Consider the following 16,444-nt stretch of genomic DNA (forward strand, 5'->3'; position numbering starts at 1 on the left):
AGTTTAAGCCACTGTTTATTGTTAGATGCGTTACAGTTCTTTTTATCCTCGGGGTGCATTTTTAAACTTATTACTTTGCTTCTTACACACGAACTTATTACAACCCATCACTTTTATGGGCGTCGTTGTCGTCATCAGGACAGACGACTCGGAAACCAAACGTGTCCTCGGGGGATGGGAGATCGGGAGCTTTCCAGTCTACGAGTTAGGGATGCCCTTTCATTCTTCAGGGCATCCTTCCAGACTTCACGATATATTCACGGACCACATGACGACCCTTCAGTCCTCAGGGGCGTCTCCTTCCCTCCCACCTTGGTTTGGGCCACCGTTAAATATTCACGGTCATTAAACACCTCGCCCTGCTGCGCCCCATGGAAGGAGGACGTTTAGCGGCCCCGTCAAAAGCGACAGCAAGTGTGGGGGCCAGGGACAGGGGGCGCGTCCCCCGAAACTTTCAAAACGTGGGGGACTGTTAGCCTGCAACGCCAGAAACCGGATATTGTTAAATGCATGTGCATACGTTCTGGTTAAATGTGTAAATGCATAACATCTCGTGTCTTTTCTTAGTTTTCGTCATGTCTTTACAAAGCGCTACCGCCTGAATATGCCCCCATGGGCACCTCACAGTCAAAACATGCGTGCATGTTAAGCACGTTAAAATATGCTAAGTTAACATGTGTATGTGTGTGTGTCTACTTCATACCACCAAGATGTTTCCACCTTGTATGACTAGGTCCAAGAATTGGGTGACTTCAGCCATTAACCGAGAACGGACTCAAGATGCAAAAAACAAATTAATACATAGATAAGGTACTACGAAAATAATAGGTGCAGGGCTGCTACTTTCGAATCCACAGGCCCGCAACATGCGCGCTTTAAAAAAAAAACCGCAGGTCATTTGACGAGGTTTTTGTTTTTTCAGACACAGTTACAGGTTAATAACGGGCCTTCTGTACATAAATTATTCCAAATGGTGTACTTGCAAGGCATATGAAATACCAATTGTCTTTTAGTTGAGCATAATAAATGTTCATGAAAAGAGAAGTTTTGCACAATATGTTACAATGGAGCAACGTATTTAAGGTTTACATATTTTACCGCATATATCAGGTTTTCCGGATACCAAGCACACCTTTCCATAAACAAATCTACCATGAGGCATCCAATGACTACATCAGCAAAATAACATGGCTTAAGTACTGTACCACTTAAGAAGTGGCACGTAAGGATAGATAACATTCATGAAATCCAATATACATCATGAGAACACACAGTGTCTGGCAAAGTTGACAGGTTCAAGTCCTCAAGTCATGTTCAAACAGACGCCACCCAAAAGGTCCTGCTTAGATTGAATAGACAGGGCTTTGGGCTTTGCATTGGAGGGCTTTGCATTGGAATTATAATGTATGCCAATATCTGCCAAATCCAAAACGCATTGTCACCAAACCAGTCTCCTGTAACTCAGAATACATCTGCAGACTACGCCACCTAGATAAGCAGTAACGTCTGATGAATGCACGCCTAGTCTTTGTGGTTTTCGAATGCATGCCAAGCTTTGTGGATGCAAGGCATCGATGTAGTTTTTCTCTTGCATCGTCCGTGTGAATCGACTGAATGGGAACATCTTAGCATGTAAAGCGACAGCACTGTGTTCATGTAAGGCATGTTCTGAGTTGGTAAAGAAGTGAATTTAGACATGGTTGGCACGTAACAAGAAAGAAGTCGAACGCACCCTAAATGCAATCCGATACAACGTTATGATATACCTATGCCTTCATGTGAAATCAGCTGTTCTGGCCACAGATCTTATGACGTAGTCATTAGCGAACAGCGCAACGAAATAATAAATAACCCAGAAGTCATGCTTAGAGCAGATGAAGTGAAATACCTTAAGGTATAGTACTTAGTAAGTTAGTAAGCAAAAACATTTATTTTAAAGGTAAAGTGAAATGCCTTTAGATGCAATGATTTCATTCGGTTTAAGCTAAAGCATGTCCTCATCGCACCAGCACGTCAAGTGTTTAAACTGCTTTAACTCTTTAGCCGCAAAATATTCTGGTGTTTGTGTCTCAGTGCCATTTTACGACGACGTTTATTCGGCTTACAAACGAGGTCGTTTTTCCTAGTTAGTAGTCACATTTAAGCTGTTCTGAGATAAAGCGCTTAGCGTGAAGTCAGATATGGCGCACTTGTCTTTTATGAAATAAACCGTTTGCCTGTGTTGTTTTGGCTGGCTGTTTCAACGGAGTGCGTATTGCTTACCATGGAGCGTAAAGCGTTACGGCTTCCAGCATTTGATGGCAGTGCAGTTACACTTTCTGGAAATTGATTTCAATCATGAACTTAATCCACCTTTGAGAACACCATCTCAGCAAGATGCAAAGCCTCGTTACAGCACGCAAGCAAGCATAGTCCGTCATCGCTCAGGCACTGCTGGTACTGCTGTATATGCAATGAAGAAGGTCGTCATTGAAGTGCTGCTCGCAGTTCAGCAATGTTTTAGTCATATGTTGTCCGCGACGCATATCAATTTGTGAGGCTGTTCGTTTTAAGTATCAATAGCAGTTTTTTTGTGAAAATGATACTTGCATTCCTTCAAATATCAACGATCTTTGAGCTAAGGATGTTTTGGTTTGTCTTTACAAAAACCTTGAATATGCATATTATGAGGGACATAAAATTATCACCTGGACGAATTTTACATCTTTGACCAAAAGCGATGTGTGTTTTGGCCCTTCTGAGAATCTAACTTTCCTTACAATTAGTCAAACTTCTAGGCCTTGAAGTAAACGAAATGTGATAACCTCAACAACCGTTGCTTTGAAAGCAACTACTGAAGCAGTACACATTGGAATATTTATTATGTTTCTTCTTGCAGGTCAAAAAGAATGTTGAGGTACAAGTACAGGTACAAGCATGTATACCAGGAATGACACCTAAGATTTATCAGTGCCAGCCTTGAAAAACTAAACTAAAACAACAAAAAGTTGGGTACAATTGTTAGAGCGAACAGTTGTGTGGCTTAACCATGACAAAACCTTAAATATTTAACATAGGTAAAAGCGGTGCTTGCGGGTGTCCGCGGGCTTTTTCCCAAAACATTGCTCTGCGTGGCGGGGAGAATTAAAAAATGTAGGCGCGGGGCGGGCAAGGCCTGTGTTTATAAAAAGTGCCTGACTAACAGGTTCACTACTACTTACGAATAACAGACAATAGAAACAGACACCATACGTATACAGCATACGTGAGAGGCATCAATTCAGCACGCTCACTTGTTTAAAATCACTTGCTAAAAATTAGTCGCCTCAGTGTACTAACTGCATGGTATGCACTACGTATATACAGCTACAAGCATGTGCAACGTAATGTTTTGTTTCTCACGAACCACTTCTGACGGTTTCCGGACATAGCGGTGCATGGATGATGTTTTCTGTCAGGAGAGGAGCATAGTGGTACTCCATCCGGATTTTTGCTCAGCAATGATTCGCAGTTGCAGTCGCTTTTTTGCAGTCGTGTGAGAAGAAATATATGATGATGATGAATATGATCATCATAATGGCACGAGAAGTCGCACAGAAACAACCGGTGCATTCCATTGGCCCCAGATATTCGTTCGTGGCCCACAACTGAGAGCTAAAGGTTGATCTGCCGTTGCTACAACGTTCTGCACTTTGGTCGAAGTGTCATCGCCCCGCGCGTCCATCTACCTCAATCACTGGCAGTGACGGGCACAAGAGTGCCCGATCTATATCAGTCAGGTGATTCATGGCCGTTGCATGAGCCATGCCTGAATTGGCGACGCCCCCACACGGCGGTAATAAGCCGCCTAATCCGGTGCAGATGTCAGGGCGGCTGTCAGCGCCCGCCGCAACGGTCGCCGCGCTGCAATCCCAGCCGGCAAGCATATCCAACAGCGGCGGTAATAAGCCATCTAATCCGGTCCAGATCAGGGCGGCTGTCAGCGCCCGCCGCAACGGTCGCCGCGCTCCAATCCCAGCCGGCAAGCATATCCAACAGCGGCGCGGCGCCGATCCACGGCCGATGATTGGGTGCCGAACCGCGAGCTGGCGCGCCAGGTGTACCGCCGACCTTCAACGCGGCAGTCGAAGAACCCGTCACCTGCTGCTTCAGGGAATGCGGACCCTAACAGAGGAGTTTTCGTTTGCAAAAAAACTTAATATTCATATACAAAAGACCTCTGCCGTCCCTTATACCTCATGTTAAGGGCGACCGAACTGGGCGCATCGCTTACTCCGTACAACATGTATGCTTCTGCTTTTATTTTGCCCGTTCGGGGAGAGCCAGCAGCAAAGTGGCAGCCAGCTGTATGAAAGGACTCAATGCTCCCTTCTTGACCACTACATATTTTTCGGGCAGGATGATTAATTGGGTGTCGGCGATGGGACAGCTTGGCACTAGCATCCATTTCGCTGGTTCCCACACCGCAAAAAGTGGAAGGTTTGATTCTAATGAGCCAAGCTGCACGTGTCGACAAATAACCTTGAATTGAACTTTGCCGAACATGCGAAGCAATCAATGACATAAGAGAGGGTGCGTGGGTAGTGCTCCAATATTATGTTTGGACCGGGCTTTCATAGCAGAAAACGTGAACTTGGAACCGCGACAGAAAAACAAACTTGGTGCGTGCTCCAGAATCCTAGTAGATAATCCCAAACCCAAATATATGATTCTGCAGACCTTTCCCGGACACACGAACTTTGAACACGGTTACTAATTTGAGAGTTGCAAAGGGGCTGGAGATAATGCATTCCACCCGGCGTGTGGCAAATAGCATCCAATACTGTAATTTCAGGGATCGGATGTGAGCCGTATATGCATCTCGATGAACTAAACGCTTTTGTCGAATGGTCACAGGATACAACTCGATCACAGCACATTTGGTTGGGCACGGAGTGGCAACTAGCACGGGTGAACTGTAACGCTAACGGCTTCGCACACATCGACGTCCATCCAAAAGCCACCAGCGGAATGTAAACTGAGCTCGTTTATGTCCAGAATCCTAGTGAGTATCATCCAGAATCAATGTATTGCACACTCCAAGAGCAACACATGAGACGACGGCCGAGTCCTTAGCTCAGGAACATGGACCAAAGTACGCCGTGCGTCGTTGGGTGTGACGGTATCGGTCAGTAACGCTTTACATGAACAGCAGCACTCCACAGGGTTTCCATTACATTAAAACTTAACTGAATACATTGAAACCATCAAAAATACTTGTAAATCTTATTCGTTGAACAGCAACCCACTTGTTCACCAAGAAGCATAGTAAAAAAAGGTCAACAAACAAGTCAACAAGCAGCAAGTCCAAGCTCAACAAGCACAGGATAGTCGAAACATTGATGCTTGCACGTATGGCCTAATTTTCGGCCGTAATGCGAGTGCCTCCTAGCATAAGCCTGTCACCCACGGTAATGCCCAGTCGAGACCAAAGCTCTGCGAACAAATACTGCACCAAAAAGAATAAGCGCGTGGCAAGAGAAATATGCCATACGCATCAGACTCAGACGCCGTAACTTGCTGCGCGTATCACAACAAAAGTGATTCGGTGGGCGCATATGAGATATCGAAACCTTCTACGGTCAGAACAACGCACTGTTTTTCAGTGTCCCGCCCCCTCCCCCGTTGACCTTTGCCCAACGAGGGCCTACGTGAACCGTCGCAGTTTGGGTAAAATAACCTCTGAATCGCTCTGCACATGATGCTGAACTCTTCAGTACCGAACGTCTAACATTTTTACACCGAAGAAAATCTAAAAATTCCATCTTTCATAGTTCAAGATTGATGACATCTTGGTCACTCCGTTTGTATTTTGCGGTCGGATCCCTGATATTTAAGACGGGTAGCCAGCTTCCCTTTAAGCAATACTTACACAAGCTTCTCTTTAATTGATTTTATGTGCTTTATGATGCTACGTGCGGATACAATGATATGACATCAGATTAGGTCAGGCTATGCAACGCCAAGCTGCGTCAAGCACATTAAACGGAAGCTATTTGCACGCGTGATCTTTGACTGTTCAGAACTTGGTTTGACAAACCTTGAGCTTCATTCAGCGATATCCGGTGCAGTGATACGCACCCTGCGACATCGTTTGTATGAACTCAGCGCCATGTGCAATTCTTGACGTATAGGGGCGGATCTATGTAAACAATGTTTGACGACTAACACCCGATCTGACACGGCACACATCACATCCACATATAAGCTCCTTACTGGCTGCGCTTCGTTCGGTGTTCGGTTAAAACGCTATGTTCAGTGAAGCTCATGGTCATGCACACCTGTGGTCTACGTGGTAAGTTGCAGTCCCTCCCAACATTCACAGCACAAATAAGCAGTTATGTGGTACTCAGCCGTGAAACAGCGGTCGGGTTGAAGTTCCCGATATGCATTACGTCATCTGCATGCTGGCCGACAACCGCACTCGTAGCCCGAATGGCTTCACAAAACTGCAGCGGCGATCATCTACAACAGTGACTCCCTCGTGGCAACGCTCTCCGGCCCGTGCACAGTGACGAGAAAACCGGACTGCCATCGATCTTCCGCACCCCGCTTCGACCCGCGGCGCTTCTCTGCCGATCCGAGGGGCGGGGGGGAGGGGTAAGAGGCGGACAACGAACGACCGTCGGTATGTGAGTCACATACCCTGTTTACATGGGCAGCTGTGATTCGAATTGAGCCGGGACCCGTCCTCGATCCGAACTATCCGGCCCATGTATACACTCACGCGCCGTTCCGCTGATTCGAATCGTACGCCGGAGGAAATCCCTTCCCGTGAGAGGATCATCCGTTCAGGAAGGGATTTCGTTCGAATTATCGGTCGTCAGCTGCCTAAAAAAAGCCTGGCGCACGCAGTTCTGTTCACGGCCATTTCAGCCTTGTTTGGTGTTGCCGCCTTTCCACGGGTTTTAAGCTATTTCTCAAGACGATCCAAGTCCAAGATGGTGACGGAAAAGGGAAAGAAGGTGAAGCTGACACCATGCTGCTAAAAGTACTCTAATTATTGAGGGCCTTAAGTGGCTAGCAGCACAGAAATGCTCACGTAATTTAGCCTTGTTAGGCGCTTGATCTATGCAGGCAGCAGGCGTCGGCGGTGTTTGGTGTTATCTTTCCGCCTCAAGGTTAGATTAATTTACATCTGGGGCAGGCTCCATGCTTCCAAAAGCCATATGGAGGAAACATGGTCATTTTATATAGCTTTGACTTGTTCTCACTTTAATTTTTGGATTGCTCTTGAAATTCTTGCAGAGAATGCCTGTAAGTTGTTTTCATTAAGTTAAGACCTAAAGGCCCCAGGAGTGTTTTTGCAGACGTTCCTTAATTTAGGATGTTGGTTGCTTGTCAGTTTAATTTGTGTGAGGAAGGTAACTTAAAAATTCCTGCATGATACGACGGATCAACAAATATAGATCATTGCGGTCAGCCCGGAATGTGTACTTTTTTAATGATAGGACCGAAATTGCCCAATGATGGGGTCAAAACATCAAGAAAGCAAATGTGAACACTGGATGAAAGTAGTTGTCATCATTACTCTGCCAAATCCAAGTTCGTGTGTTCCATCTGGAAGAAAACAGTGCATAAACTAACACCTAACACGATGGCACATGCCGCATGGAGAACATGTCTGTGGTGCATATCATCACCTGTATTTGTACTGGTGATTAAATATGTTACCTTAGTGTTTTTTTGTGATGGGTGTCTTTGCAAGCCATGAGGAAGGTAATTCAACTGTTCAACAATTCTTACAGAGAATACCAATAGTTTGTTTCATTAAGTGAATACATAAGGGCCCCTGGATTGATTTTGCAGACATTCCTCCCGTGACTTGTACATTTGGTTGACCACCTATTGGCTGGAGGGATGTGCTGAATATTGGTGACTGGCTCATCAAGGAAATATGAAGTTGCATCACACTGGTAGACAAACTGGCCAGGAAGCAGGGGCTGGAATAATTGCTTTTGACGCAATTAGGCTGTTCGTTGCCTGTCAGTTTAATGTGCGTGAGATAGGTAACTCAATAATTCCTGCATGATGCAAAGGATCAACAACTATAGACAATAGATCATTGCAGTCAGTGCGGAATGTGAACTATTTTTAATGACGGGACCAAAATTGCCCAATAATGGTTTCAAAACGTCAAGAAAGCAAAGGTGAGCACTGGATGCAAATAGCTGTCATCAGTCAGTGGAAATGATGCTGGCTGATAGCTGCCAAATCCAGGTTTGTGTATTTCATGTGGAAGAAAACAGTGCGTAAATTAAGTAACACCTAACCTTATGGCAAATGATGCATGGAGAACATGTCTGTGGCGCATATCATTACCTGTTTTTGAAGTGGTGAGTAAATATGTTACCTTGGTGCTTTTTTGTGATGGGTATCTTTGCAAGCCCTGAGTTGGGTAAGTGAACCGCTGTTATAATGAATAATTTGTTATAATTTTGAGCCAAGAGTGCTTTCATCATGACACAGCTCTCGGGCTGTTCACATAATATGATCTTTGGACTGTGCAAACACAGCTGTTTGTGTCACCTAGCCATCAGCCCATATCAGCCCAATGCTGTTGACTGCAGGGATATCAAAGCAGTATTTCAACCCTAGTATGTCAAGAAAGCAAATAGCTGCATTCTGACTTGCCAGTCCATGCCAAGTCTGAATGGTAATGGTGCCTTCAGGTACTGATGCTGCATTTGATGGGGAAAGACCACATAATTGAGTTTTTGCCACTGTGTAGCATTCATGAGTCATTTCTGTAGCTTAGCTCACTGTTGCAAGCTGCTCATAAATGCATTAGTGTGGGAGTAGGAAATGTGTTTCTTGGGCTGCACACGGTAGATGACATGATGCTGGGTGGCCCATCTGATCAGAGTGTGGTCAGTCTGTGAGTGCCATTGGCCAATACAACAAAATACTGATTTCCTGCTAGCCATTGCATGGTAGCAAATATTCAGGTGTCACGGGCTCCAGGTGTATCTGAAATGTCATCCTAAACAATGTCAGCCAGAACAGCAAGCCATGATCTACATTGCAGAATGGGAAGCAGTAGCCTTGCTCGCACTTTTTGGAGCTATTGTCAAGCATGGATGGTCCGACGCACGCTACTTTAACATCTCTGTCATTGCCATGAAGCTGCTTAGTCTTATTTACCAGTTTATTTCCTTGTCATTCTTGATGAAATGCCTGTGATCAAAGAAACTGTTTCTCGCAGAAATATATGCTGGAATATCTGTAAATTAGTTTTTCCCGTTTTGTCCAAATTTCTGTGATCGTCCTCCTTGCAATGCACAATGTTCACATGTCTCAGGTCCACTAGTAAAAATTTTCATATAACACTACCTATGGGACAGATTTGGCAGTGCTAACTACGCAACTTTTGTGTTTCAAGTGCTATGGCTTGTGCTGTGGCTATAAAGCCTGAGTCCCGTATAGACCGTTTTTCCAACGGAGTCCATCTTCCTCCTTACCCTCAAAGCCGTCTCGTGCCCACCATGGCTTGTGACTTTCGCCATTCATACGCAGAGTACCGGCTTTTTTCAGTTCGCCTCAAAAGCGCAGTTTTCGCCCATAATCCGTCCCTTGATTCGAACTAAGCGGGATCGAGCTATCGACCGTTAATCCGACGTAAAGCCAGTTTCGCCGATGTAAACGCACCTCGGCGAGAGGTTTAACGTCGCATGATCCGTTCCGATCTTAATTTGAATTACCCTCGGCTGCCCATGTAAACCGGGTAAGTGTGCGTCAGCGGGTCCGTCCCCTTCCCCCGCACCACGTGTACCATAACGGGGGCGACAGGGGGGAGCCGTCACGGCTGCCCGGCCCACCGGGGACGCGGCGGCGGCGGCGTCACCTGCGGCCACCGCCGCCGCCGGAGCGCAGCACATTGCCTGCCAGGACAGTCGTGACCAGGGGAGACCGGGGTTGACATTCACCCTGTTTACATGGGCAGCTGTGATTCGAATTGAGCGAGGACCCGCCCTCGATCCAAGCTATCCGGCCCATGTATACACTCACGCGCCGTTCCGCTGATTCGAGTCGCGCGCTGGCGGAAATACCTTCCCGTGGGAGGATCATCCGTTCAGGAAGGGATTTCGTTCCAATCGTCGGTGGTCACCTGTTCAAAAAAAGAAGAAAAACTGCCTGGCGCATGCAGTTCTGTTCAAGGCCATTTCGGCCTTGTTTGGTGTTGCCGCCTTCCCACGGGTTTTTAGCTATTGCTCATGACGATCCAAGTCCAAGATGGAAAAAAGGGAAAGAAGGCGAAGTTGACACCGTGCTGCGAAAAGTGCTCCAATTGTTGGGGCCTTAAGTGGCTACCAGCACAGAAATGCTCACGTCATTTAACCTTGTTAAGCGCTTGATCTATGCAGACAGCAGGCGTCAGCAGTGTTTGGTGTTATCTTTCCGTCTCGAGGTTAGATAAATTTACATCTGGGGCAGGCTCCATGCTTCCAAAAACTGTATGGAGGTAACGGGGTCATTTTACATAGCTCTGACTTGTTCTCACTTTAATTTCTGGATTGCTCTTGAAATTCTTGCAGAGAATGCCTCTAGGTTTCTTTCATTAAGTGAATGCCTTGAGCCCCCTGGATTGTTTTTGCAGACGTTCCTCCAATTAGGCTGTTGGTTGCTTGTCAGTTCAAGTTGCGTGAGAAAGGTAACTTACAGATTCCTGCACGATACGAAGGATCAACAAATATAGATCATTGCAGTCGGCTCGGAATGTGCATAATTTGTAATGATATGAGCAAAATTGTCCAATGATGCTTTCAAAAGACCACGAAAGCAAATGTGAATACTGGATGAAAATAGTTGTCATCAGTACTCTGCTAAATCCAGGTTTGTGTATTTCATGCGGAAGAAAACAGTGCATAAATTAATTAACACCGAACATCATGGCACATGCTGCACGGAGAACATGTCTGTGGTGCCCATCATCACCTGTTTTTGTACTGGTGAGTAAGTATGTTACCTTGGTGCTTTTTTGTGATGGGTGTCTTTGAAAGTCATGAGGTAGGTAATTCAACTGTTCAACAATCCTCACAGAGAACACCAATAGTTTCTTTCATTAAGTGACTACACAAAGGCCCCAGGATTGATTTTGCAGATGTTCCTCCTCCGACTTCAACATTTGGTTGGCAACCTATTGACTGGAGGGATGTGCCCAACACTGATGAGTGGTTCCTCAAGGAAATATGAAGCTACATCATACTGGTAGACCAACTGGCAGGGAAGCAGGGGCTGGAATATTTGCTTTTGATACAATTAGGTCGTTGGTTGCTTGTCAGTTTAATGTGCGTGAGATAGATAACTCAATAATTCCTGCATGATACAAAGGATTAATAAATATGGACAATAGATCATTGCAGTCAGCTCGGAATGTGAACTTTTTTAATTATAGGACCAAAATTGCCCAAGGATGGTTTTAAAACATCCAGAAAGCAAAGGTGAACACTCGATGAAAATAGCTGTCATCAGTACTCAGCTAAATCCAGGTTTGTGTATTTCATGTGGAAGAAAACAGTGCATAAATCAATACCTAACCTGATGGCACATGCTGCACAGAGAAGATGTCTGTGGTGCATATCATTTCCTGTGTTTGTACTGGTGAGTAAATAGGTTACCTTGGTGTTTTTTTGTGATGGGTGTCTTTGCAAGCCATGAGGTAGGTAATTCAACTGTTGTTATAATGAATAATTTGTTATGAATTCGAGCCAAGATTGCTTTCGTCATGACACAGCTCTCGGCTGGTTTACACGTTATGATCCTTGGGCTGTGCAAACACAGCTGTTTGTGTCACCTAGTCATCAGTTCATATCAGCCCAATACTGTTGGCTGCAGGGATATCAAAGCAGTATTTCAACCCTGGTATGTCAAGAAAGCAAACAGCTGCATTCTGACTTGACAGTCTATGCCAAGTCTGAATGGCAATGCTGCCGTCAGGTACCGATGCAGAATTGGAAGGGGAAAGACAACATAATTGCACGGTTTTTTGCCACTAACTGTGTACCATTCATGAGTCATATCTGTAGCTTAGCTCACTGTTGCAAGCTGCTCATAAATACATTAATGTGGGAGGAGGTAATGTGTTACCTGGGCTGCGCAAAGTACAAGACATGATATGGGGTGGCCCATCTGATCAGAGTGTGGTTAGTTTGTGAGTGCCATTGGCCAATAGAAGCAAATACTGATTTCCTGCTAGCCATTGCATGGTAGCAAATATTCAGGTGTCACGGGCTCCAGGTGTATCTGAAATGTCATCCTAAATAATGTCATAATAAGACAATAACAATAATAAATATAAACCTAAATAAATAAGAACAGCAAGCCATGATCTACATTGCAGAATCGGAAGCAGTAGCCTTGCTTGCACTTTTTGGAGCTATTGTCATGTATGGATGGTCTAACACATGCTACTTTAACATCATCCCTGTCATTGCCATGAAGTAGCTTATAGTTGTATTTACCAGTTCACTTCCTTGTCATTCTTGATTGAATACCTGTGATCGAAGAAACTGTTTCAAGCAGAAATTATGCTGGAATATCTATAAATCATTTTTTCCTGTTTTGTGCCAATTTATATAACTGTGCTCCTTGCAATGTACAATGTTCACATGCCTAAGGCCGCTAGCACAAATTTTCATATAACACTACCTATGGAACAGATTTGGCAGTGCTAACTACGCAACTTTTGTGTTTCAGGTGCTATGGCTTGTGCTGTGGTTATAAAGCCTGAGTCCCGTATAGATCGTTTTTCCAACGGAGTCCATCTTCCTCTTCGCCCTCAAAGCCGTCTCGCGTCCACCGTGGCTCGTGACATTTGCCATCCATACGCAGAGTACCGGCATTTTTTCCTCAGTTCGCCTTAAAAGCGCAGCTTTTGCGCATAATTCGTTCCTTGATTCGAACTCAGCGGGATCGAGCTATCGACCGTTAATCCGACGCAAAGCTGGTTTCGGCCATGTAAACGCACATCGGCCTGAGGTTTAACGTCGCATGATCCGTACCGATCTTAATTCGAATTACCCCCGGCTGTCCATGTAAACCGGGTAAACTACCCTGTTTACATGGGCAGCCCAGGGTAATTCGAATTAAGGCAGGAACGGATCATGCGACGTTAAACATCTCGCAGAGGTGTGTTTACATGCGCGAGACCGACTTTACGTCGAATTGACGGTCGATAGTTCGATCCCGCTTAGTACGAATCAAGGAACGGTTTATGAGCGAAAACTGCGCTTTCGTGGCGAACTGAACAAAAAAAAAATGTCGGTACTCTGCGTATGGATGGCGAATGCCAAGAGCCATGGTGGACGCGAGACGGTTTTGAGGGCGAGGAGGAGGATGGACTCCGTTAGAAAACAGTCCGTGCGGGACTCATAGGCTTTATAGCCACGGCACAACCCATAGCACTTGAAACATAAAAGTTGCGTGGTCGGCACTGCCCATATGGTTAGCCTGTCAGCACTGCCCACATAGTATCATATCTGCCCCATAGTTACTGTTACGTGACAATTTTACTAGTGAATCATGACATGTGAACATTGTGCATTGCAAGAAGCACGATCACAGCAATTTGTACAAAACGGGAAAAACTGATTTACAGATATTCCATCATATAATTATGCTAGAAACAGTTGCTTTGATCACAGGAATGCAATGAAGAATGACAAGGAAATGAACTGGTAAATAGAAATATAAGCCGCTTCATGGCAATGGCAGAGATGATGCTAAAGTAATATGTGTAAGACCATTCATACATGATAAGAACTCCAAGCAATGCAAGCAGGGCTACTGCTTCCCATTCTGCAATGTGGATCATGGCTTGCTGTTCTAACATTATTTAGGATGACATTTCAGATACACCTGGAGCCTGGGACACCTGAATATTTGCTGGCATGCAAGGGCTAGTAGGAAATGAGCATTGTCTTGCATTGGCTAAAGGTACTCTCAAACTTACCACACTCTGATCAGATGGGCCACCTAGCATCATGTCATGTACTTTGCCCAGCCCCAGAAACATATTACCTATTCCCACACTAATGCATTTGTGAGCAGCTTGCAATAATGGGCTAAGCTACAGAAATGACTCCTGAATGTTATACAGTTAGTGGCAAAAATCGTGCGATTATGTTGTCTTTCCCCATCCAGTGCAGCATCAGTACCTGAGGGCAGCATTGCCGTTCAGCCTTGGCATGGACTGACCAGTCAGAATGCAGCTATTTGCTTTCTTGACATACCAGAGTTGAAATACTTTGATATTCTTGCAGTCAACAGCACTGGACTGATATGGACTGATGGCCAGGTGAAACAAACAGCTGTGTTTGTACAGTTTTAAGGTCATAATATGTGAACCAGCCAGAGAGCTGTGTCATGACGACAGCAATCTTACCTAAAATTCATAACAACTTATTCATTGTGACAGCAGTTGAATTACATACCCTATGGCTTGCAAAGACACTGATCACAAAAAAAACACCAAGGTAATATATCTACTCACCAGTACAAAAACAGGTAATGATATGCACCAGAGACATGTCCTCCGAGCAGCACGTGCCTTGGTGTTAGGTGTTACTTCATTTATGCACTGTTGTCTTCCACATGTGGTAACAAACCTAGATTTAGCAGAGTACTGATAACAGCTATTTCCACCCAGTGCTCACATTTGCTTTCTTGATGTCTTGAAACCATCATTGGCCAATTGTGCTCCTATCATTAACAATACTTCACATTCTGAGCTGACTGCAATGATCTATACTTGTTGATCCTTCGCATCATGCAGGATTTTTAAGTTACCTTTCTCACGCAAATTAAACTGACAAGCAACCAACATCCTAATTGGAGGGACGTCTGCAAAAACAACCCTGGCGCCCTGAGGTATTCACTTAATGAAAGAAACTTGCAGGCATTCTCTGCAAGAATTTCGAGAGCAATCCAAAAATTAAAGTAAGAACAAGTCAAAGCTATGCAAAATGATCATGTTACCTCCATATGGTTTTTGGAAGCATGGAGACTGCCCCAGATGTAAATTAATCTAACCTTGAGGCGGAAAGATAACACCAAACACTGCTGACGCCTGCCGTCTGCATAGATCAAGCGCTTAACAAGATTAAATTACGTGAGCATTTCTGTGCTGGTAGCCACCAACAACAAGGCCCCAACAAATAGAGTATTTTTAGCAGCATGGTGTCAGCTTCACCTTCTTTCCCTTTTCCGTTACCATCTTGGACTTGGATCGTCTTGAGCAAAAGCTAAAAACCCGTGGGAAGGCGGCAACACCAAACAATGCTGAAATGGCCTGGAACAGAACTGCATGCGCCAGCCAGTTTTTTTTTTACAGCTGACCATCGATCATTCGAACGAAATCCCTTCCTGAACGGATGACCCTCTCACGGGAAGAGATTTCCTCCGGCGTACGATTCGAATCAGCGGAACAGGGTGTGAGTGTTTACATGGGCCGGATATTTCGGATCGAGGACGGGTCGCGGCTCAATTCGAATCAGAGCTGCCCATGTAAACAGGGTAAATGGCGGCTGGGGCCACAGCTCTCCGGCGCTGGACCAGCCATGTGTTTACACACGCTGGGCTGTTATCATTACTCGATGGAGAGGTGCGATTAATGCTTTGCAGCAGTCCATCCCTGCGGGCGTTTGAAGCTTATATTGGAACGGTGACGACCAACAATATCGCTTCAATGTTTCTATGAGCTCAGAGTCTAACACTGCCAATCAAATGACAGTCCAACGCCAGCAAAAAAGCAGCAAGGGACGGCCTGGAAGAATCTAACAAAACTGCATGCGGCGAAAATGAACGAGATTATACAAGATGGAAAGCAGGAATGGAATCCGATGTCAATATGGATCAATACAGTACAACTTCGCTCAATACCATGGAGTACAACGTAACTGGTCGAGCACCACCCGCCGTGCTGCTGCGCAATGCAACGGAACTGGTAGAGTTGCGTGAGTCGGGCGGTGCTCACCGTAGCAGAAGATGCGAGGTGACGTGACCTTGACGGAGCGGAGGGCGCCCAGGTGGTTGAGCACGATGCAGCGGTATCCATTGAGGCACGCGTAGTGGACGAACGACCAGATGTAGACGGTCTCGCTTGAGTTGCCAATGCCGGGACACACGGCGATGGTGAAGTCGCCTAAAACAGCCGGGAGGACGCGTCACGAAGGACACACGCCGCAGCCGAACGCAAGGCACCCTACACGCCGCGCAGCGGCCAGATTTACTCAACACGCTGCAAGAAAAGCTCATTCTAGCAGGTGTTTAAGACGCACGCACCGGCTCGGTGCAGGCACAGATGTGTCCTTAGTCTGGCTTCGTGAGCGAACGAAAAGACGGTGGCAATGCCCTTAGGTTACAGAACGTGGCCTAGTTCACAGCAGCACGGGCCTGGTTTCAGCTCGAGCTTGTGAGACAACTTAAT

The 16,444-nt window shown here is 45.5% G+C and overlaps 1 protein-coding gene across 1 annotated transcript in view; it reads right to left on the reverse strand.

Annotated features, from left to right (window-relative positions):
- The window catches only part of LOC119111933 (abhydrolase domain-containing protein 2), a gene marked incomplete at its 5' end in the record, with an annotated part of 70,883 nt that extends 54,724 nt beyond the window's left edge, over nt 1-16,159 (reverse strand). Inside the window, 1 exon segment of the mRNA XM_037235813.1 lies at nt 15,992-16,159. Within this exon segment, the coding sequence (XP_037091708.1) occupies nt 15,992-16,159 (168 nt within the window).
- Nucleotides 16,160-16,444: the final 285 nt, after the last annotated feature.

Source organism: Pollicipes pollicipes, unplaced genomic scaffold (genome assembly GCF_011947565.3).
Source record: "Pollicipes pollicipes isolate AB1234 unplaced genomic scaffold, Ppol_2.1 Scaffold_7261;HRSCAF=8764_pilon_pilon_pilon, whole genome shotgun sequence".
NCBI lineage: Eukaryota > Metazoa > Arthropoda > Thecostraca > Pollicipedomorpha > Pollicipedidae > Pollicipes > Pollicipes pollicipes.